This window comes from Caloenas nicobarica, chromosome 26 (assembly GCF_036013445.1).
Source record: "Caloenas nicobarica isolate bCalNic1 chromosome 26, bCalNic1.hap1, whole genome shotgun sequence".
In the NCBI taxonomy this organism is placed as follows: domain Eukaryota; kingdom Metazoa; phylum Chordata; class Aves; order Columbiformes; family Columbidae; genus Caloenas; species Caloenas nicobarica.
In genome coordinates this window covers 5941182-5962644 of record NC_088270.1, presented here as the reverse complement: position 1 = coordinate 5962644, position 21463 = coordinate 5941182, and the positions used below count along the sequence as shown (strand labels likewise).

Genomic DNA, 21463 nt, shown 5'->3' with positions numbered 1-21463 from the left:
TGGCTGAAGTAGAAGAATAAAAAAGACTTGCTCTCTCGTGAAGGTATTATAGGAGTATAAAATAACTTTATTTAAGTATCAGTGTTGATATCAAACATTATTGAGAATCACAAGTTCATTAAACTTATGTTCGTTCTTCTTTTCAGGTTTCCTCTCAAAAAACCTACAAGGTGAGTTACCGAAGTTTGACTCTTTTTCTGTGTTGCAAATTATGATCCAGCATTTTTGAAGGAGGAATGCTTTTAAAAGGAAAAAAAAGTACAAACAGCTAGCAGCACCCATTCCAGACGTGTGGAAATTAAAATAAAAAATATAAAATATAAAAAATATAGTCAGTGATGTACTTCGAGTGCACGGCATCGTGTTACCATTTGTATTTCTGTTACCTGGGATTTGAGATGGTCAGAGAAAGCGACACCGCGTCGGTGCACGATGGACAGACGATCCCTTTGCTATGCTAAATCTTTAATTTTTGCATACAAAGATATTTAAGGTTTGCTGGCAGAAGAGGTAGAGTTAACATTTCAGGATTTTGTTTTTCAATTTTATGTAGCTTGCGTTTATTTTGCTTTTAAAATAAATAGTCAGGACCCTCTGCTTTGGTTTGGCACAGACACGGCAGCATTCTGAGCAGAGAGTCTCCAGCCGACAAGAAGCAGAAGGTCGAACGCTGCAGCAGCACCCACGACTTCGATCCAACAGGTAAAGACTCTGAAAACCCAGACTGCCATTCGAAAGGTACTGGGGATTGGAATAAAAATGATTTTAATGTGGTTTCCAGAGTTGCGTTGTTCTGCGATTGCAAAGGCTTTTTGAAGCGTTGAAATGGATACGGGCTTCCTTTGAAACCTGCTGTTAACTGTGCAAGAATAAACCGAGATGAGTGGTATCGGTGAATAATTGTAACTACCTCCTCTTTCAGAAAAGTCAGTTTGAAATTCCAGTAGGCAAATAGTGTAATTAGTTGTGAGTAGTTTGGCTGTTTTAGTTGAAGTGTGAAACTGGAGATGTTGTAGGCTGGTATTCCTTGTTGGGGTTTTTTGGGTGGCCTTAGTGGATTTTGATCCATCTCTGTCACTTGTAAAGTGAATTTGTATTTTCTACCATCATGCGTTTTAAGGTAAATGTCTATTTTTAAAGGATAGACTATCCTATTTTTTAACCTTCCCGAAGGTTCAGCCTGTGTCAGTTTGGTCAGCCTGCCCACTGCTGCCTTGGAGATGAGCATGCGTGCAGGGATTCTTCATTCTCTCCCTGAAACACTAACCCGGTGACCATGAAACGCACGACAGGCTCTTGTCGGAGCCTCCTGGCCCCGTGCAATGTGCGTTTTTCACATCTCTGCATTCTGTTGTTCAGTCCAGTCCTTCCCCTGGGGCTTGTGGAAGAGACGGGAGTTGAATGGAAAGGTGGTAGAACTTGTAGAATGTGTTTTTTGCACAAGACATTTGAAGCTGGTGTTCATAATCTGTCCTGGTTGTTCATGCTTTCTGCCACTAGCTGCATGACTCCTTCCTAGTGCGCACAAAATAAATTAAAATGGGCTTTTAATGTTGGTTTAAAAAAAAAAAACATAAGGGAGAAAACCTGAATTAGCGCTTGCCATCTTTCCCTTTGTCCTTGCGAACAGGTAACGTCAAATTATTTCAGGTTGGAGTAGGTCGGGGAGGTCTCAGGTTTTGTAGAAGGAATTTGTTTTCTTCAGAAGCAAACTTGAGGAATCCTCTAATCTTAATTTGATGCAAGTCGTGCCAATTTTGAGCGCTGTTACGGTGCTTCTGTTCTGAGAGATGAACTCTGTACTGTAACCTTCATAAAACCCCTTTCTTTTTAAGGGGTGAATTCAGGATGCTGAACTGGTGTGCATATGTTGATTATTCACTCTGGAGATAAACACGACCAGAGTTTCTATACTTTTTTATCTAGAATACTGTAGTTCATTGCAGAGAACTTCTTTTATTGTGTCTTAGATTCTGGAACAGATTCTTTGTGGTGTTCCCTGTGTCTTTGTGCTCATATTATTCACCCCTTATTCCAAGTGTCCCACCTACGTTTTGTTCACATCTTATTTGTGTTTTGCACGATTTAACCTAATAAATCAGTCTGTGTTTTTCATGAAGTTTGTTTTTTTTTCTCATGTTTGGTCTCCATATTTTCTATATCTCTCTCTCCTTCTCTCCTGCTCTCGTGCAGATAGCTCCTCCAAGAAGACAAAGTCTAGTTCGGAGGAGGGTAGATCCGAGACGTATGGTAAGCTAAAGCAGCCGCTGCACCTCGCACCTTTGCAGTTGCTCCGTGTTTCTGTCTGCGCACCCCAGGCTTTTATTTCTCCTTCCCGTGATCCGCATGGTTGGCTCTGCAGCAGGGAAACTGGGTTTATTGCTTCAGTAGTCCCTGTAGTGGCTGCAAACTAACCCGTATCTGGCAAGCGGAGTCTGTCACCTGCCTTCTCCTGTTATCTATTGGGAAAACTTGCAGAGATCTTGCACCACGGAGTATTTTTGGCATTGTGAGGGCTCCAGAAGAGTTGTTGTGGGTGTAGAAGAATCCGTGTCTTGCTTTTACTGCAGAGGTTAATCTGGGTGAGCCGGCGATTAATCTCCTTGCATTATTTGTTGAGTATCTCGTGTCAGTTCCTTTTCGTATTTCACAGAGGTGGAAAAATGTATCTGTAAATAAACACAGAATAGTTTGGGAACATATAATAGTTTTGAAACCACCTATGTAATACAAAACGATGCTGTCATAGCTCTGGTTGTAAGGAACATTAAAAAATAAAAGGAAGAAAAAGCCAAACCAAACAACCCAAACAACAGCAACCCTGACAAGTTCCTTCTAAAGCAAAAGCCCTTGAGTTCATGCGGTTCAGGGAAGTGTGATCTGTTCCTGCTGTGAAAATGAGATCTCTCACCTTCCCCGGAGCTTGGGATCACACTCTGCAACATGACAGTCGCGTTCCTCAGGGTGCGAGACTGTTCTTCAGGAACCATCAACAGGTTTTGCCTCGAGTTGCTTCAGTAGAGCTGGAAAACTGTCCCGGGGAGACTTATGTGGCTTCCTCCTGTGTCAGAAAGGGAAACGCTGTGCTTGAAAAGCAGCTATTTCGGGCTGATGCTTCTGAAGAGCTTGTGTTTGAAGCCTCGACCCTTCCCTTGCCAGGCAGATGCTGGTTAGTGACAGGTTCAGTGGATCCCCAAGTCTTGGACCTGCATTAATTTTTGCCTCATGCTACTTAACCATAATATACTGGAGGTGCTGTCAAACTCTTGTAGGTTAATGACAGGAAACATTTGGTGTGCTCGATGGAATGTCTCTCTGTTTATCCTTCTCCCTCAGTCCGTACAGTGTCCTGGTTTTTCATGTAGGGCAGAAAGAAACACGACTTCCTAACATAAGCCTTTGCTTCCCCAACGCTTCCTGCAGATGCTCCAGCCCCATCCAGTATCTCTGGGAGCAGTTTCCACTCGTCCTTCCTTTCCAGTGGCCTTTGCTGGGCTGGACCTTGCCCTGGCTTTTGTCTGTCCCCTCTGCTTCTCCCAGGTTCTGTGCTATGTGTCGAGAACTCCGCTGTTTGCTTTGGATGGGGCCAAACTATTTAAAAACCTACAAGGAGAAATGCTCTACTGATATTTCTCTCGCTGGTGACTGGACGTTAGCTGGCTCGCCATTGGAAAGCGAATAATAGAAAAGTCCTGAATGACAACAAGAGGAGGAGGTGTGGCCTTTGTGGATGTGTTTGCTCTCACCTCTTCAAATTCTTAATTAAGGAGCAAGAGGCCAGAACTTGTTGAAGCGTATGAGTGAGTTGGGGGGGCGGCAGAGCGGTCGGGCAGAGAGATCGTTGGGGTAGACAGAGCTTGATTTACAGCGATACGAAAGTTAGAGTAGGGTATTTTCTTTCATCAATCAAATCATCTCATAGCTGTGTATTCCACAAAATATAGATGATCAGGAGAGAGATTTCGTGTAGTTTCAGATATGCTATAATTTACAAATTGGTGCCACAACCTCCCACAATAGCTGTTTCTTGAAGAAGAATTCTTGTCTTTTAAATAAACTTAAAATTGATATTAACTTTCAGGGTGGTAGATGAGATATCAGTCACTCTTCCCTTTCCCTGTGGCTTGGTTGCGTTCCAAAGATATATCTTCCTTTATATTTAGAAATGATCCGTTTCTGGCCCAAATATTGGACTAGACTGTATACATCATCTTTCACATACTTAATGTGAACGGTGTTGTTTTATGAATGGTATTCAGTGCCGTTCTTATCGACGGTTTTGTTAAGACACTATACACCGCGCTAATTTCAAACAATACAGTTTTTGCTCTGACTTTACGTGACTTCTGTTACCAGGTGAGTCTGGAGAATGCTGTTAATACGGCATTTGGGATGAAGATCTTGGTAATAACTAGAACTAAGTGAAATTCAGAATTTCATCCTCTGTGAAATTTTCTTTATAAAAGCTGATAGTTTTATTCGGTTTGTGGAGCAGCGTTTCTGAAGATATTTTCAAGAAATAAAGCTTCCCAAATGGAGTGAAACGTTTGGACATTCTCAAAACTCCCAGAGTTTGGCAGAGGGACTAGTGCCACCTATTGAAGAGTCGATCATCTCAGCTTTTCTTGCAGCTCCTTGTTTCTGAGACTGGTAATTTCTAACGGCTTGAATTTCCAATTTTAAACCTCTTTGACTAGAGCACACAGTTCGCTGCTTCACTGGACTCTTGGCTTGAGGCTCTACCAGTGAGTTTGGGGAATTACAATATTGCATGAGGTTGAAAAAGGATTGTGAAGAATTATTTTTTTCTCCGCAGAATGTTATGAATCTGCTCAAGATATGAATATGTAGTCTGATATTTGTCTACTTAAAGAATAGTCACAGTGACGTCTCCTCATTTCCTGCCATCAAGATACTGTCAGGTGAAAGAAAATGTGGGAATAAGATTATTACTGATTTGATTTTGATTTTGTGGCTTTCCTTTCAGGCCATTCCAGGGTGTCTAATGAGGTGTTCAAGGTATGAGATGTGGGTTATGAAAACATTGCTGCTCTGGTCTTAAAATTCTGCCACTGAGCAGATTTCAAACTGAATGTATTTTACTTAAAGAACAAAAGCGAGCAAATGACAGATTTGAGGAGCTTCCTTGTTACATTTTCTTCACAGAGAGCTCTTGAAGGTGACGACTCTTAGTCTACCTGGTTCAGACAGGGAGTCCTATCAAAGCTGATCTGGTTCTGTAGGTCATATCTTCAGAAAACCTTCACATAATTTCATTAAAATTAATATAAAGCTGCTGTGTGTCTCGGTCAAGCACTGTATCTGTGAGCTGGCCTACCTAGACCTCGTTCCAGGCTTTTACGTTGAGTTAGGAGAAGGATTAAGCCCCTGCTTCTTGTCTGAAAGGAACAAACACAGGGAAAAACCTGTCATGGAGTAATTCGGGTTTGAATTGTCCTAATTTTAGTTTCCTCTCCATTTGAAAATTAAAAGGTGGTCTTGGGTGAAATGGAGACTTGCGTTGTGAAACAGTTTAACTTGGTTATTCTTGGAACTCAAGTTGTCCTCTGTTCGTGTTCCGTCTCCTACGGCGTTACCTCTGCTTTGGCACCAGTTTGTTCCAGGATCCAAGGGTTATTAGTTCTGGAAAAGAAAGAAATTCAGTGAAAGAGCCACACGGCGCCTTTAAACAAGGACAGTTCGGATGAGCTGAAGGATCAGTTAGTGTCTTACTCATAAAACCTGTAGGTCTGGCGGCAGGCTTGGAAACGAGCTGTTTGGATGCAATAGCACATGTTCTGGTTCCCACACCTCACCCTGGGGCGTCATTCTTGTGAAGTGAGACTTCAAGAAGCTCGGTCATACAGAAAAATGGGAGGTACGAAAGGGAGAGGCATGTTCTTTCACTTCACCGGATAAAGAGGGTGTGAAAGGTGGTTTTTTTCCTCTTTTCTGCTTTCCCCTCGCATCCATTCCATCCGCTCACTTCAGATCGTTATGCAGAGCATCGTTTGCTTCTACTGGGAGTTACTGGGATATGATATGTGACCAGACTGCTGCACAAGTGCTGGAATTGAGCCTTTTCCACTGCTCCCACGCCTGTTTTTCATATGGAGGAGAACAGGGCTGACTGGGTAGGCAGTATTTTCACTTAGGAGTTGCTGCAGGGAAGTGAAAGGAGCTATAGTGGTGCGAGAGTAATTGAATACCCAGGTCTTGTCCTTCACTGTTCTGGCTCTGCAATATTCTCATCTGGAACAGAAGGTGCCTCGAGATCTTTGCTGAGAGTTGGGAGAACTTTTCCTGATCAATAAATCTGGTTTAGTCCAACCCACTGATATTTGTCTGAGGGACCGGTGACTTCTTTTGTAGAGTAGCTTGTCCAAGTTGTTTGTTGTTTTTGATGGTGTACTGGAACATGACAGCCCGCTGCTGTACTTTGAAGAGCTATTAATACCGACAAAGGGAAATTGTGCTTGTTGGTCCGTGTACGTAGCTGCTCTTCTTTACAAGCTGCTTTTACCTCAAGTTGTGTCTGATGTGCCGGAGCTGTCTGCATCTCTGCTGGTTTGTATCTCTGTTTCATGTAACTGAAGCAATAAGCTTGACCTGTCCTGACATTCCTATCTGCTGCTGGACCGATGCCCTGTTTCTGTGTCTCATTTATTTCCCCCTCTGTTGTATTGTACCAGTTTCTTTCAGTGCTCTGTGATTATCTAGGAGGATAAGGTTTTGGACTGATGCCTAGCTTGTGTCTCTTTGTATTTCTCTCCTCTTTCTCCTGCCCTTTCCCCACCTTTCGTATGCAGGTCTCGTTCAACGGTGTGTCGTTATCCAACGGGATGAAAACGGATTTGGGCTGACAGTCAGTGGAGACAACCCCGTCTTCGTGCAGTCCGTCAAAGAAGGTAAGCGGGACTTGCTAAATGTGCCGGCCAGACAGCAGCCGAGGGGGTTTTCATGGGAATCAATGAAACACTTACATGAGCTGGAGGAGAAAAGTCCAAGTCGCCTCCTCCAGTATTTGGAAAGTGGCCTCTTGCATCTGAGAGGAAGCAAATGACTCCTTGGAACGTGGTGGGATTGTGGCTTGGTGTATCCACCTCAAAACGAGAACAGAAGTGTAGATACTCAGGGATTTTAGTCTGATGCAGACAGAGGAAGCCTGGCTGGGTTTGCCTGGAACTTACACAACTTACAGAAGTGCATAAACCATTTTTGCTTTGAATGGTTCTCTTGAAATCGGAACTAAATGACTTCTTGCTTCTCTAGATGGAGCAGCCATGCGGGCTGGAGTACAAACAGGTGATAGAATTATCAAGGTAAGGGCACTCAAATCATCAGAGAAATTGGTCCTTTGTGTTAAGTGAGCTCTTTCCCTGAAAGAATGTCATCAGTGTGTCTGTTGGGATGTTTGCGTCCACCCATGGGATAGAGGAATGGTCTGAGTTTCCGTGTTCTGGGGATACCAGCACAGTGACCTCTGCGAGCTCGCTGCTGTGTGTTAGTTTTGTTGTGGAGATCACTCTCATTTCAGAACTTTATGGGTAGGTTTAGCCTCCTACAAGGTTCAAGTATCGCACGTACAATAAAAACAGAAGTGGTAGGGGAGAGAGGGAACAGAGAGTTGTTAGTAATTACCTGTAAATAGTCTTCTTGGATTATTGCTTTCCCCCTGACTGCCCCCAGATCAGTGTTCTCTTTTAGTCCCCAACAACTATGATATCAGGTCAGTAACTAAACTGTCTATCTAAACCATTGCTGCAGAATTATGGTTGTGCTACAGCAGCTACTGATGCAGATAGACCTGGGGTTTCAACCAGGCATTTTAATTGATTAATTCAATTAGCCACCCTATTTTTTTTCTGCCCAGCCAGAGGTAGATTACTTGCCTTTTTTTTGGTTGGTTGGTTGCTTGTGTGTCGTTTTCTTTTTACAGAGCTCTGCTCGTTGAGATCAACTGTTAGAAGGATAAATTATCTGTTAGTGTCTTGAAAGACACAGTAATGGATAGGGAGGAAAAAAAAATGCTGTTCCTCATTGTCCGTGCTCATTGTGGCATGTGTGGGGACCTTGGGGTGGAAATCGGTAGTTAAACAGCGTTCGCTTGCTCTGTCCCCCAGGTGAATGGCACCCTCGTAACGCACTCAAACCATTTGGAGGTGGTCAAGCTGATCAAGTGTAAGTAAATCCAGGTTACTATTATTGTCACCGTGCTCCTTTAAAGCACGGAAGATGTAATTTTATAGGACCAATGACCGATTCAGCTGTCAAGTAACAAGGACAAGGCCTAACTGTGCCCTGTGCTGAGAGAGAAAGGGTATGCATGAAACAGTGAAATTAGGGTATGTTTATTTTGGTATTATTTGCGTGGAACAGCTTTTGTAAAAAGAGCGACTGAGTAGATTAGTATTTTTCTGTTTGAAAAAGAGACAACTAAAGGCTGAAGAGAGAGAGGTCTATAATATTGTGAGTGGAAAGCAGACAGTGAATAGAGATTGAGTGTTCGCTGTTTCTTCCAATACAAAGGGGGAAGGGGTTGAGAGAGGGGAAGAAAACAAATAAAATTGCTGGGCTAGGATCAGAGCAAACCTCTTTGCACAGTGTTGAGTGGTGAGATATTTCTTCATATATCATGTATTTAAGTTACATAGTAGTTAAGTTACAAGTTACTTTCTGAAGAACTCAGCAGATGCTAAAAGACGACCTGGCTTGAAAGAAACATTGGAGAAATTGCTAAAGAGATTCCATGAGTCCCGTTAAAAACAGAGATCTCTGCTTCAGGACATATCTGCCTCAGAAATCACTCAAAGACAAGAAAGGTTGGACCAGATGATCCTTGAGGTCCCTTCCAACCTGCTATTCTGTGATTCTATGATTCTATTTTATGATTTCGCAGTTGAGCTGATACGTGTTTCTGTAGTTTCTCCTTAGCTTGGTGTTGAAAGTTACCGTCAAACCTCAACTATGCGTCTTCCCATCTTTTGATTCCACCTTAAATACCATAGCTGTTCTGGCACTCTTAATGTAGATCGCTTTATATTTGCAAAATATTTCTGTTTCTGAAGGAAGTGCGTTCTTCATTGGTTTTCTTGTACAAGGAAGAAGGTGGTAGTGGTTCCTATCACCCCAGCAGAGTTTATTTTGTGGCATGACAATGTGTATACTGTCAATGCAACCTGATTGGATTGCATGCTTTCATTATGGACGATTATCATGAAAGTTTTGGGATTACCTGAGATTTAAACAGAGATCTCTAAACCAGAACTGACAACCATGCAAATCTGCAAGTGTGTCTGAAATGGGACTTGTTCTCCTCCCTGCAGCGGGTTCCTATGTAGCTCTCACTGTCCAGGGGCGCCCGCCGGGGTCGCCCCAGATCCCATTAGCTGATTCCGAAGTGGATCTGGCAGCGTTTGGCCATATGTCTCCCATCATGACATCTCCCCATTCACCTGGCACGTCGGGAAATGCAGAAAGGATCACGAGCCCAGTGCTGATGGGGGTAAGAGTTAAAGCTCTCTTTCCAAAGAACCAGTGTAATAGTGGAATAAATGTCATCTATTTTTTTCTTTAGTTGTTTTGCTTTTCTTGCACAAATCACAAATTAGAATTGGAATATTTCTCCTCCGACCCAGTGGGCATTTAATCACGTTTCGCAAGTAAAAATACCCAGTCCCATCTGAGATAATACAAATACAGTTGAGGGGTTATTCACAGGTTGTGCCTGAGATGCGCTGCCGTTTGCATGATGTGAGATTATACATTGTCTGGGCCAAGCCAGTCATGCTGTAATTTCTATTAAAAAGTGGCTTATAAAGTGTGCAGACATGTAGCAAAGAAGAGCAGGAAAAGCAAATAAGCAAACACTTTTGCTCTATTTTTTTTAAAATATTGATAGGTATGTTCAAAAGTATGAAAGAATGCAGAGGATGGGATTTAGGAACCTGCAGTGCTTCTTGTAGGGCTTTGCAGAGCTCACATTTAGGAAGCAGATGAAAAGTGACCATATCCATTTTCCTTATCTTTCTTCCCAGCTCCACCAAAATACCCAACTCTTAACATCTCCATATTTTCTAGGAGGAGAATAATATTGTCCACAACCAGAAGGTGGAGATTCTGCGAAAGATGCTGCAGAAGGAGCAGGAGCGGCTGCAGGTACTGGAGTTGCACAAGTTTGAGAGGGGTGGAGCGAAGTGTGATGCAAATTCAAAGATGTGCATAATCACCAAAATGTACATATCCATCAATCTGATCTAATCCTTGGGCAAGGAAGCATCTTTGGCTCTTACTGAGAGATTTCAATAAATCTCTAGAATGTGGTTATTTTCATACGGCACAGGAGAGAGAGGAGAGCTGTAGAAAATAGACATTCTGTCACATCTACTTGGTAGGAGTGCAGCTGTGCTGTTTATTATTTAAAATGTGTAGATGGCATGAAGATTAGTAGTAGGTTGTAGTTCTAAGCTTTGATACGGAGTGAAAGCAAGCTCATAAAATTCTTTTTCAGTCTCTGCAAGAAGAATATAGCCGATCACCCACCACACGGCTGCTCAAAGAGATACAGGAAACGAAGAAGCACATTCCGCAGCTGCAGGAGCAGTTGTCCAAAGCCACAGGCTGTGCTCAGGTAACAGAAAATGAAAATTCTTGGGGGATGATGGTGCTCTGGGCAAGCAGGAGTTCCCTGAAATGCTCTTCTGTGCTTGTACAGACAAATTGCACCCTCTAGAGTTGAGATGTGTAATTAGTCTTGCAGAGGCTGTCAAGCAATAAATACAGCATATGAAGTAGACTTTACAATGGACTTTCAAATCATCCGTGAAAAACTGCTTTAAAAAAAATAAGTGCAAACTATCATGTGTTTATTATTTTGTCAATAAAACTTAAACCTGTAAAGTCATTCTTACAGTGGAGAATGAATAACTGGAAGCTTAAACCAGCTTTGCTTTTGCTTTTGAAACCAAAAAGTAGGTGGTATTATTTTTCCCCTTTTCCCTCTGCCTATAATGTTGTCAGTCCTGAAAACTTGGTGTGATTTTCTGTTGTCTTCTTTTAGGAATGCATTATGGCCTTTTCTAGATACGTGAAGAAAGCTTTATAAATTACGTGAACTAACTGGGTTTTGAAACAGCTAATATTTAAGGATTGTGTCTTGAAACGTTCTACGTGCTCTGTCCTGTCTCCCAACTCACGTTATCTTTTTAGGATGGCGTCTTGTCGGCCAGGTCGGTGACGGAGTCGCTGCAGATCAGTGAAGTGGAGGCAGAGAGTGGGGATTGTGTGAGCAAACTGGATTACAGTGGGGACAGCCCCTCCCGACCCAACAGCGACATTGCTGATGTGAGTCTGGAGCCGCCCCGTGACTTTGCATCTATACTTGGTTTTCTCGTGCAGGTTCTTTATGTTTGGGTTGTCCTGTGTATCGTACATATGTGTCGTGTCTCAGTAATGTATTACTGCAATAGGCTTCTCAGTACACAGCAAAAATATTTTCCTGAGAAAACTTCCATTAGGGACTGGGAAAGAACTAATGTGGGTTTGGGTTTTTTATCCAGGATTAGATTTTCCTGGTGTGCAGACAAAGAAAGATGGATGCCAGCATCTTTCTTAGAACTCAGAGATTACCAAATAAGCTTCAGTTGTTGCCAACAGTAAAGGCTCTTAGTCTGTTTACTCCTTAGTTATCAATCTCTGTGCTCGAATGGTCTCCCTGTTGATGTGCCTCAGCACCTCCTCCTTAATTAAGTCACTGCCTGATTAGTGCAGAGGAGTTGAGACTCTCTGCTGGGTTTTGGCTTAAGTTTTTTGTTTAACTTAAGGGTGCAGGAGCTAAATTTGTACCAGCAGTTGGAGGTGAAAAGAAGGTGGGTCAGATATACCTGTAAAATGTGAACATACGTACATGTCTCTATTTTGAAACATTCCTCCTCCAACTCCAAATCTGAGTAGATATCACTCATGTTTGTATATAATAAATGCAGGAGAGGGGCTGTAGTAGATTTTACAGCTTTGCTTCTGCAGTCAGTTGCTTTTTGGGGTGTTTTTCAAAACTGTGCATGTAGGTCATACATTTTAGTTTGGCTGTTTGTACCTTGGCTGTTTGACCGTTCACTCTGTGAGAAAGGAGAAGTTTTGGCTCTTGTGGCTGAAAAACCTCCTGTGCAGTTCTCATTTTCATGGGTTTGCTGGTGCTCACCAGAACTGAACTTCCTTCTTTCCCAGAGTCCTCGCAGTGGTTTGAAGGAGCGGATTTATCCAGATGAGAGCCCAGAAAAGGCTGAGGTTCAAGATACTGTGAGTACAAAACATCAAGTGTCACAACAACATCTCTTGTAATGGGCCCATTAAAACCTTGCTGGTTTTCACCTGCTTGCTAGATGGATCATGCATAAACTTTGCTTTAGAAAGCAGAATGCAATTAAAATTGTGCAGGGAAAATGAATCAGCTGAGTAAATGTTTGTGGAGCTTAAGAGCAGGCCCATTGAGGGGCGAGAAATGCATAATCAGCAGGAAAACAGCTGGACCGAAAATAGGTAGAGCAGTTGTACATATTTTATTCCTTTAGTCCAGCAGTAAATGGTACAGTCTTTTCTTTAGGATATTGAGTCATTATGAGACTGGCATTACCAGAGGTGACCTCAAGAGCAGGTAAAATTGGAACGCAGCAGGAATTGCAGACTTATCTGAACGTATTATTATCATCCTTACGATGGCTTCTGAAGTATTTTTCCCCTCATCTGCTTGACTTTACAAAGTCATATTTCTCCATTTGTACTAAGATGACATTTGTTGTATGCCACGTGCTTAGTGTGCTCATGTCTGTAGATAACGCAGTTGGTTTTGAATCATCTGATTTTATGCTTGGGAGAAGCATTTTTAAGAGGATCTTGGAAATGCGAACTTGAACGGGGTTGTGTAAAGACACGTGGGTTTCCATTGAGTTCTGAGAAGGACAATAAAAATGATAGTGACATCTTGAACTTGGTAAAGAAGGAGGAATACTGTGCCAGGAGAGTAACAGCGCTGTACATTTCCTTCCTCTCTTCCCTCGCTCCCGACTCGCCCCAGGATTCCCAGTCCAGTGTCGGGAGTCCCCTGTCCCGAGTGGGGACTCAGATCATCGGAGCAGAGGATGACGACTTCGACACTGAGCAGGAGCAGGTGGGAATGACTGTTCACCTCTCGCCCTCAAACTTAGGTCCCTCTGTGCCTTTTGATGTATTTATTCTGAGCTATTTTACCTGTCCTTTGCATGGAATTGTATTCTGTTATATTGTACTCAGTGTTCCTATTGTAAGCTCTTCCTGGGATGTTAGAATGCCATTGCAAACATTCTAGAATTGATCAGTTTTTATTCCAGTTGAACAAATGAGGAGCTAAGCTGTTGGAACAAAGCTGCTTGGTTTTTCTCACATTTTCTTGAAAAATTCCAACAGTTTCCACATATCTCTACAGATTAATGGGCAATGCAGCTGCTTCCAAAACATCGAGCTCCTGAAGTCTCGCCCAGCTCACCTGGCTGTTCTCCTGCATCATGTGGTGTCCCAGTTTGACCCTGCAGCACTGGTAAGACAGTCTGGCGTTGTTTCCCTGACCCAAACTCATAGTCTTAACCAGAGTGTATCAGGATCACCTCATTGTGTAGCATTGTCAGTCAAATGGCTGGAGAGAAATGCAGATCCTGTGCAGGCATGAGAATATTTCAGATAAATTAAGAGAAGCATGAAGAGAACGTCTTCCTTAACATTTAGCTCATGAAAGCATTTAATTCCACCCTAAGGTGGTGGGATTAGTTGTCTGTGGGGAAGGTCTGATCTCTGTCTCTCTCTCCATCCCACCCCTGATCGCTGGGGCAGCCCAGCTGAGGTTACCTGAGCAATCTGGAGGGCAGAAGGAAGAGTTTCAATCCAGCAGTGGTGGATTTATTGAAATATTTGAAAGAAAACTTGGACTTAGGGGTGTTAGAAGAATTCTCATGGTGTCGCTTAATTTCTTCCCTTCCTGTTTCCCACAGTTGTGTTACCTTTACACAGACTTGTACAAGCAAACCAACTCCAAAGAGACTCGGCGTGTCTTCCTTGAGTTTTACCAGTTCTTCTTGGACCGAGCTGCAGTATGTTCCACTCATTTCTCTTATTTTCAAGCATACCTAACAAGTTGACTTGTACCTTTCTCTGCTCTCCTGAACTGGAAAAAACTAAGGGCTTAAGTCCTCTAAAATAAAAAGGTTTTTTGTTTAAATGTTCCCAGTGAATATGGCAAGATGAATGGCATGTAGCCTCAGTTGCTGGTAACTCAGTAAATCATGGGGAATTAATTGTCTGGTTGGAGAAATAATTTTGTAATACGTCAGCAAGCTCTAGCTGTTATACGTTGCCATTTAGTTAATAATTGCTGATATATTCATGTGACTATTGCAGGGATTAGAAAATTTTATGTGTCTGTTGGAAAGCCCGAGAAACTTCTTTACTGGCGCAATAGTGTAGCAGAGGCTACATGTTCAGATGACATAATCCTTGTAGAATAGAATAGAATAGAATAGAATGGAATAGAATGGAATGGAATGGACTAGAATAGAATAGAATAGAATAGAATAGAATACCATGTCATATCATCTACCATCTATCATATATCATCTATCGTCTATCATATATCATATATCATATATCATATAGATAATATATCACATATATCACATATATCATATATCATATCATATATATATTGAGGATGGCAGTCTCCCCCTTAATAGCTTCAGGTGTTCAAGTCGTTGGCTTTTAAAGGGATTTTCTTCTATGTTTTATGTGTCTTACTGGGTTGGTGTTTGCTGTGTATATTCTCTCAGTCTTTCTTTTCTTTTGCAGAATCTAAAAGTTCCAGTTCCCGATGAAATCTCCTTAGAGCTCGGTAGGGTGTTTATCCACTTTCTGCAGTTTCTACTATCTGAGGCAGTCAAAGCAAGTTTCTGAAACGTACTTGGGGTTACTTCAAGCATAGTGTCGTGTGTTACAGGGAGAGACAAATAAATACTTGTTATGTTCCTTGAGGAGGGGATAGTGCTCTGATACATCACAGAAGAGGTGGGAAGCACTGGCCACATTAGCGTGTACATTTTTTAGCATGACAGTGGATGTGACCAAAGCTGCTTACACTTAATGTACTGAAGTTCATATTATCAGCGAGTGAAAGCCAAACTGGTGCTCTTGGGTTAGAGTATACACCTGAGTGACTTTATTCTAAGGTGGAGAGGACTATCTCTGTTCTCAAAAGAATGATCTGACAACTTTTCTCTTCTGACTTACAGACCGAAGAAGACCTGAACTAATTCCTGAAGAGCTTCATCGCCAGTTTATACAAACTATGCAAGATAAAGTCTGTGCAGAAGTTCAAAGGAATCTGGAAGATTTCAGGTAACAGCAGCTGTCTGTGTAGTTTTTGTTTAATTCATACCTGCCCTCAGTCAATGTGTCCAATACCGAAGTCCAGACTCAGTAAAACATAGTAATTAATCTTGGACTAAATAGGAAGATTGTGATCAATCCTTGAATGTTTTTTGACACTGCATTGCAAGTACTCCAGTGTAAGATCAGTTTTAGAGCTTGGATTCCTTGAAGCTATTTGAGGCAATTTCAGAATACCATTACTTAGAGGATGTTATATAAATCCTTCTTACTAATTGTGTTTTATAATCAGCTTATATCTTTATTTTTTTTCCTTTTTTTCCTTTGGGCACAGAATAATCCACTTTAGAAAGCTGTCATGGGCATATAGTAGAATTTCATAATTAATATGCCCTTTCATGTGGAGTCATAAGAGCTCTGTGCCAACATGAAACATTCTACCAAGACAAGTGTTCGATAATGGATTTTTTCATACCTAAAAATGTCTCAATTCAAGTGTACGCTTTAAATGTACAGCCTGGGATGCTGCAAAAAGAGTGACTACTTTTTCGTGACCCTTTCAATGGCTGCCTCTCTTGATAAATAGAAGGCTGTCTTAGCTATGTTGATAGCAGATGTTACGGAGAAATGTCACGACTTCTCCGTTTTTGTACAGAAACCAATAATGCAACCTATTTGTCATTCTGAATGTCAAGAGGTTGGTTTTCCTTGTTATTCAGTTTCAAGTGACGCTTCCCTCTCCCTGTTTTTCAGGCAGAAGCGCAGTATGGGGTTGACCCTGGCAGAGGGAGAGCTGACCAAGCTGGACGCGGAAAGAGTTCGTGATAGGAACGCAGTGGAGAAGGAAAGAGCATGTGCAGAACAGATTATCGCTAAAATTGAAGAAGTCTTGTGAGTAACAAGTAGAATTGGGGGGGGTCAAGAAGTTTCTACCCCGAACCTGACAACAGCAGAGCAAAGGAATTAGGAACTAGAAGCAATTTGGTGTCGCTACGTTTGCGTCGCTTCCCCATTTGCTATTAGTGTATGTTGGAGTAGTGATAGCCAAAAGTAAGCTGATAGTTAGGTAAAGTCCATAGATCTTTTCAAGGAGACTACTGTTCAAATAGCAGAGGTAATGCTTCCATTGGCAGCTTGGGCCTTATTAGGTCAGAGTCCCTTTTCTCAGTTGTACAGACCTATAGCTTCAGAACCCATTTTTTCCTTCAATGTAAGCTGAATCCAGTTTTCCCAGCTGAACATTCATTTTTGTTGACTTTTCCCCCACCACCCCAGGACTTTCTAACATTCTAAAGGCCACTTACGCAACTGCTGATGCTCTGAGTGGATGTGACTGGGTGTTCATTGGGTTGGGAGTTTCATTTTTTAATTCTTTCTTTTGTTTAGGATGACATCTCAGCCTTTGGAAGAAGACAAGAGGTAATGGAAGTTGTGTGGGCTTAGTCTGTGGAGGAATAACCCTATTTCTGAGCAGAACAAGACAGCCCTCTGCTGACTGTACCCACAAACTTGCATTTTCTAAATCCCAGGGCATAATTCATCTGAATTCAGAGCATCAACCTCTTGCTCTCAACTTCTTCTTATTCCGAAGTTTACTGCCTTTGTCTCAGATGTAAAAAGAGAGTTCATGTTCCTTTTGGTTTTGTTTTGTAGCTGTTTCATTCTGCTCTAGCATTTATTTTCTGTATGTGTCTTGCCTTGTTCAGTTTTTGTGTACGACCATCTGGGTAGTTTTTACTATGCTATTTACAGCAACCATACCTTTTACTTATTTTTACCATAACTCAAAACTACAATGCAACTTCAAATACGTATTTAGTGTGTAATTTTAAGCTGGCGCGCCTTTTATATGCTTCATAATTTCTTTACAATTCTGATATTGGCTGAGTCTTTCTGATTGTCTGTGGTAGTTTGTTTCATATTAAAAACAACAAGAAAAAAGCCAAGTTCTTTAAAAATGGCTAATTTCTTAAGAGAATCTTTTTCGTTTTCTTGAGAAAACTTATTTTCCCCATTACATTTCTCCTTATCCTCCATCTTCTTTTCTTTTTTTATATACTTGGAAGTTCCACAATGCAGTATGTGATTCTTACTTACATGAAACACCTGGGAGTCAAAGTTAAAGAGCCTCGGAACCTGGAGCAGAAGCGTGGCCGCATTGGGTTCCTGCCAAAGATCAAGGTAATCATGCTGTGGCCACAGTGCATTTGTTGAAAGCTGTTGAATTAATTAGAATTCAAAATCCACATTTGCATGACACATTAGGAGTTGGGATGATTTTACAGTCTTCATTGCATCGGGAGGATCTGGGATTACTGAGAAAACCTAACAGTTGAAATTGGGTTCTGCGTGAATTAGAAACGAGTTACCTTTTTCTTGTCTAGATGCCTAAATTCTAACTGCTCGTTTTTCACAGTTCAAGCCTTCTTAAAACTTGCAGAGAGAAATATTTCCTATAATACAACCTTGAATCACTTGAGGATCTCATTAAGGCTCATCAGGCTGTTGGCCTTTATACTTCTGTTTTCTTTTTGAGAAACTTGCCCCAAAACTCATGCTTCATGATGCAGGAAAGCTGCTCTTCCTGCCACCCACACTTTTGCATTTTTCCACCAAAATTCCACCTCTATGAGTGTGTTCAGTTGTCTCCCACAGTATAGGGGTGTATCTGGCCACAGTAGCTACTTATTTTCATCAGCATTCCTTTGAAATGTTAGGACTGTTATGAGCAGTTCTGTCTCTGCCCGTGATGCTCGGCATGTCGACCTCTCAGTAACTTGTTTGAAATAAAGTTATCTTGTACCAAACGCCTGCGGTTTTAAAGAATTATTCAATATCTCAGTAAATAACTGAATTTGAAGAAACGAGTGATCCCTTTGCTTTGCTTTTCTTTGTTGTATATTAACTGCAGCAAAGCATCAAGAAAGAGAAAGAAGGAGAGGAAAAAGGAAAGAGAAGAGGCTTTCCTAATATTTTGGGCCCACCGAGGAGACCAAGTCGACATGACAGTGGCGCAAGTATGAAACGCTTCCTCTCTTCCTTGCTGAAAACAGGGAAAATCAGCAATCTGATGGCTGTGTTTGTTCAGTTGGCAGAGCCATGGAAATGCAGAAGCCCCGCCATCCAAAGCACTTACCCACAGCAGCTTCTGTGAGCCCGGAGCCAGCGGATTCCAGCAAGACGCGCCAGAGCGGGTCCTGCGGTGACGGAACCGATGCCCCGTACCCACCTGCCAACCCCATGTCCCCCTTGGCGGTGGGTCCGTTTTCCTCCCCAGAAGGAAGCAAGGACAGCGACACGGGTAAGACGGTCTTAGCACAGAGGAATGATTAAAGATTGCGTTGTGAACGGGACACGCAAAGCGCAGTTCTGACGCAACGAACTTGACGAATTAGGAAGTGGTTTTGTGTCATTAGATGTGACCTCCCTGGGTGCTTATTCATCTCTTCTTGATTTAGTCTCTGGTTCAAATTAGGAAATGTTATCATGGCCAGAAATTGTCGTTAGGTGGGTTCTATCACTGTGGCGTTGGATCGTCTAACAGGAAGAAATACAGTCTCGGCGCCTGCTTTTGTGAGCACAAGTTGGTGTCATCTGGAAGCGTTTGTCGCCGAGGTTATTCTTACCAGCCCAAGAATTCAGTTCCTCCAACTCTGAGCTGAAATGCGGCTGTGAAGTTCTCTAATGTACTCTGGTTTGGTACGGCTCTTGACATTTTATGCTTTTTCTCCGTTTAGGTTTGAAGCAGACTGGAGAAGCTCCACCTGCTAATGACTATATAGACAGCACACCCCGCACGCCTAATAACACCTTTGAATTCCCATCTCCTTTGGAAAACTTGCAGGAGGAGGAGGGAGAATCAGAGAGGTAACGATGGTGCCCTGGTTGCTTGAGCCGTGGGAGAGTCGATGTGATGATGGCTGTTGAGGATTAGTCCGTAAAACTGTTAGTGACATCATATTAAACAATAGTGGTAGAGGCAGGCAATGCTGGTCTGGGTCTAGAAAACTAGAAAACTCTGTATCAGGAGGGGGAGGCTGACAGACGGACAACGTTTTTTAGTTAGGAGGTTAGGCCTTTATCCCGAAGTTGTGCTGAATGTCTGAGTGGGGGGAAATTCTTGCATAAGCTTCCCTAATAATTTCTTTCGTTCTTTGCAGAATGGTCGACATGGGAACACCAAAGCCTTTTCGCAAGTCAGTATGCTTATATACACTGAATTTGTTGAGATTTTAATAGGTTATGAAGTAGAATGCAGTAGTGTTCGTTGTTCTGAGCCAGTGCAATTGTCTGCCTGATCTTTCCTTTTTTAAATAACGCATAAATGAAATGAGACACTGACATCTGTCTATAGGACAGGTGGAGTGAATCATATGCAGATAAGGCCTTTGATCTATGAGTGAAATACAGTGATGGTTGTATCTACTGATTTGAATGGATGGGTTAGGGAACTGAGATTTCCACGTTTTCTTTTTAAATCTGTATATTGCTGATAGCTCTGTGTCTGCAGATAGATGGAGGAAAGAAATTGTAACCTGGCCTTTCACTTACTTGATATTTGACTTCAAGCAAATTATTTTATCTTTGTCATTAAAAGGAGGGTTATGGAAATACTGTAAGAACAGATATTCACTCTTAGTTGTTCTGTAAAGGGCAAAATTAGAAAATGTGCCTATAGGTTCAGACATGTAACAGCCTCCAGCTGTTATGGAGAGCACATTCATAGTGCTTTACAACTGATATATATACTTAGATGTTTCTCCTCTTTCTTCCTTACATCCATGCCTGAAATGGGAAGTATCTGACGTATTTTTTCATGGTAGGATGGACAGTGTTGGTTTCGCAGATGTACAAAGTGAAGATGAGCTGTATGATTTTGACATGGACACGGACCCTCCCAACTGGCAGCAACTCGTGAGCCGAGAAGTGTTGATGGGGCTGAAACCCTATGAAATCAAGCGCCAAGAAGTGATTAATGGTGAGATGGATGCTTTTCCCTAGCTCACAAAGCACAAAGTTGAAACCTGTCCTCTGGAGCTCTAAAGTCCTTAAAATTTAAAACTGATTTGCTCAAAGTCGTCGCCATCTATTACTTCTGGTTTGCAGTGTTGATGTGTGTGAAACTTGTTACTGAAATGTATCCTGAGATGACACAGGTCCAGTTATTAGAGAAGAAATAAACAATATTAAGTGGTTTTACGCTGAGAGGCCAGTTTGCAATATCATGTGCAATAAAAGAAAGCAAGACGAGCTGTCTAGACCATTCAAAAACACTTGATGCAAACAGAAAGCTACTACCAGACTTCATCTTCAAAGTTTCATCTCAATTTCGGATCTTGCAATCCTGCAGAACGCTCTGTGTGGCTGGATGAGCTGCTAAGAGCTCACTCTTTGAGGGAAATTACGAGCCATGTTCTTTCAAACATGGAAATATTGCAGAGCAAGCTGGAATATGGGCCAGCAAGGGAAGTGTTGGTGAGGGAGACTTGTGTAAGTTCGTATTTCCCACTTCTGTTTGCTTCCCATTTGGATTCGCGTTGCCGCACCTCTTTAAGTAGGTGGTTACAAGCCAGCTTTCCTCTCTCTTCAGAATTGTTTTACACCGAGAGAGCTCATGTCCGCACGCTGAAGGTTCTGCATAATGTCTTCTACCAGCGTGTCACCCGGGAAGGCATCCTGAGCTCCAGCGACAAACGGAAAATCTTCTCAAATCTGGAGGATATCCTTGGGCTTCATGGTAAGAGCTGCTGAAGGGCCTTTCAGCTTTGTAGTCTCAACGGGAATTCTGGATAGAAATAGCTGAAAAATTTAAGCAAGTGACCCTGAAACAACAGGCAACCTCATACAACACTTCAGATAAAAAGAATAATACAGCCCTTCTTCCTTTCGCACACAGTTTTTTGCATTTCTGATTTACAAAGCTATTTCGATAAAGCATGCATGTGTCCAGTGTTTAAGATACTTGCTTTTCCTTATCCGTGTACACAGACTCTCTCGTGCTGATTCACGCTTTGATAAAAGGAGCAATGCTTTGATGAACCATCTTTATGGGTCAACG

At 42.1% G+C, this 21463-nt stretch overlaps 1 protein-coding gene across 1 annotated transcript in view; it reads left to right on the top strand.

Annotated features, from left to right (window-relative positions):
• Window positions 1-21463, top strand: part of ARHGEF12 (Rho guanine nucleotide exchange factor 12) — a 65405-nt gene that overhangs the window by 26237 nt on the left and 17705 nt on the right. Inside the window, exons 2-26 of the mRNA XM_065651907.1 lie at window positions 147-170; window positions 614-702; window positions 2194-2250; window positions 6810-6908; window positions 7273-7322; window positions 8124-8181; window positions 9327-9505; window positions 10081-10158; window positions 10511-10630; window positions 11209-11343; window positions 12226-12297; window positions 13073-13165; window positions 13460-13570; window positions 14019-14117; window positions 14869-14911; window positions 15309-15414; window positions 16159-16296; window positions 16792-16824; window positions 17472-17586; window positions 18317-18422; window positions 18494-18706; window positions 19143-19272; window positions 19566-19601; window positions 20229-20383; window positions 20996-21142. Coding sequence (XP_065507979.1) covers window positions 147-170; window positions 614-702; window positions 2194-2250; window positions 6810-6908; window positions 7273-7322; window positions 8124-8181; window positions 9327-9505; window positions 10081-10158; window positions 10511-10630; window positions 11209-11343; window positions 12226-12297; window positions 13073-13165; window positions 13460-13570; window positions 14019-14117; window positions 14869-14911; window positions 15309-15414; window positions 16159-16296; window positions 16792-16824; window positions 17472-17586; window positions 18317-18422; window positions 18494-18706; window positions 19143-19272; window positions 19566-19601; window positions 20229-20383; window positions 20996-21142 — 2486 coding nt within the window. The remainder of the gene's footprint in view (window positions 1-146; window positions 171-613; window positions 703-2193; window positions 2251-6809; window positions 6909-7272; window positions 7323-8123; window positions 8182-9326; window positions 9506-10080; window positions 10159-10510; window positions 10631-11208; window positions 11344-12225; window positions 12298-13072; window positions 13166-13459; window positions 13571-14018; window positions 14118-14868; window positions 14912-15308; window positions 15415-16158; window positions 16297-16791; window positions 16825-17471; window positions 17587-18316; window positions 18423-18493; window positions 18707-19142; window positions 19273-19565; window positions 19602-20228; window positions 20384-20995; window positions 21143-21463) is intronic.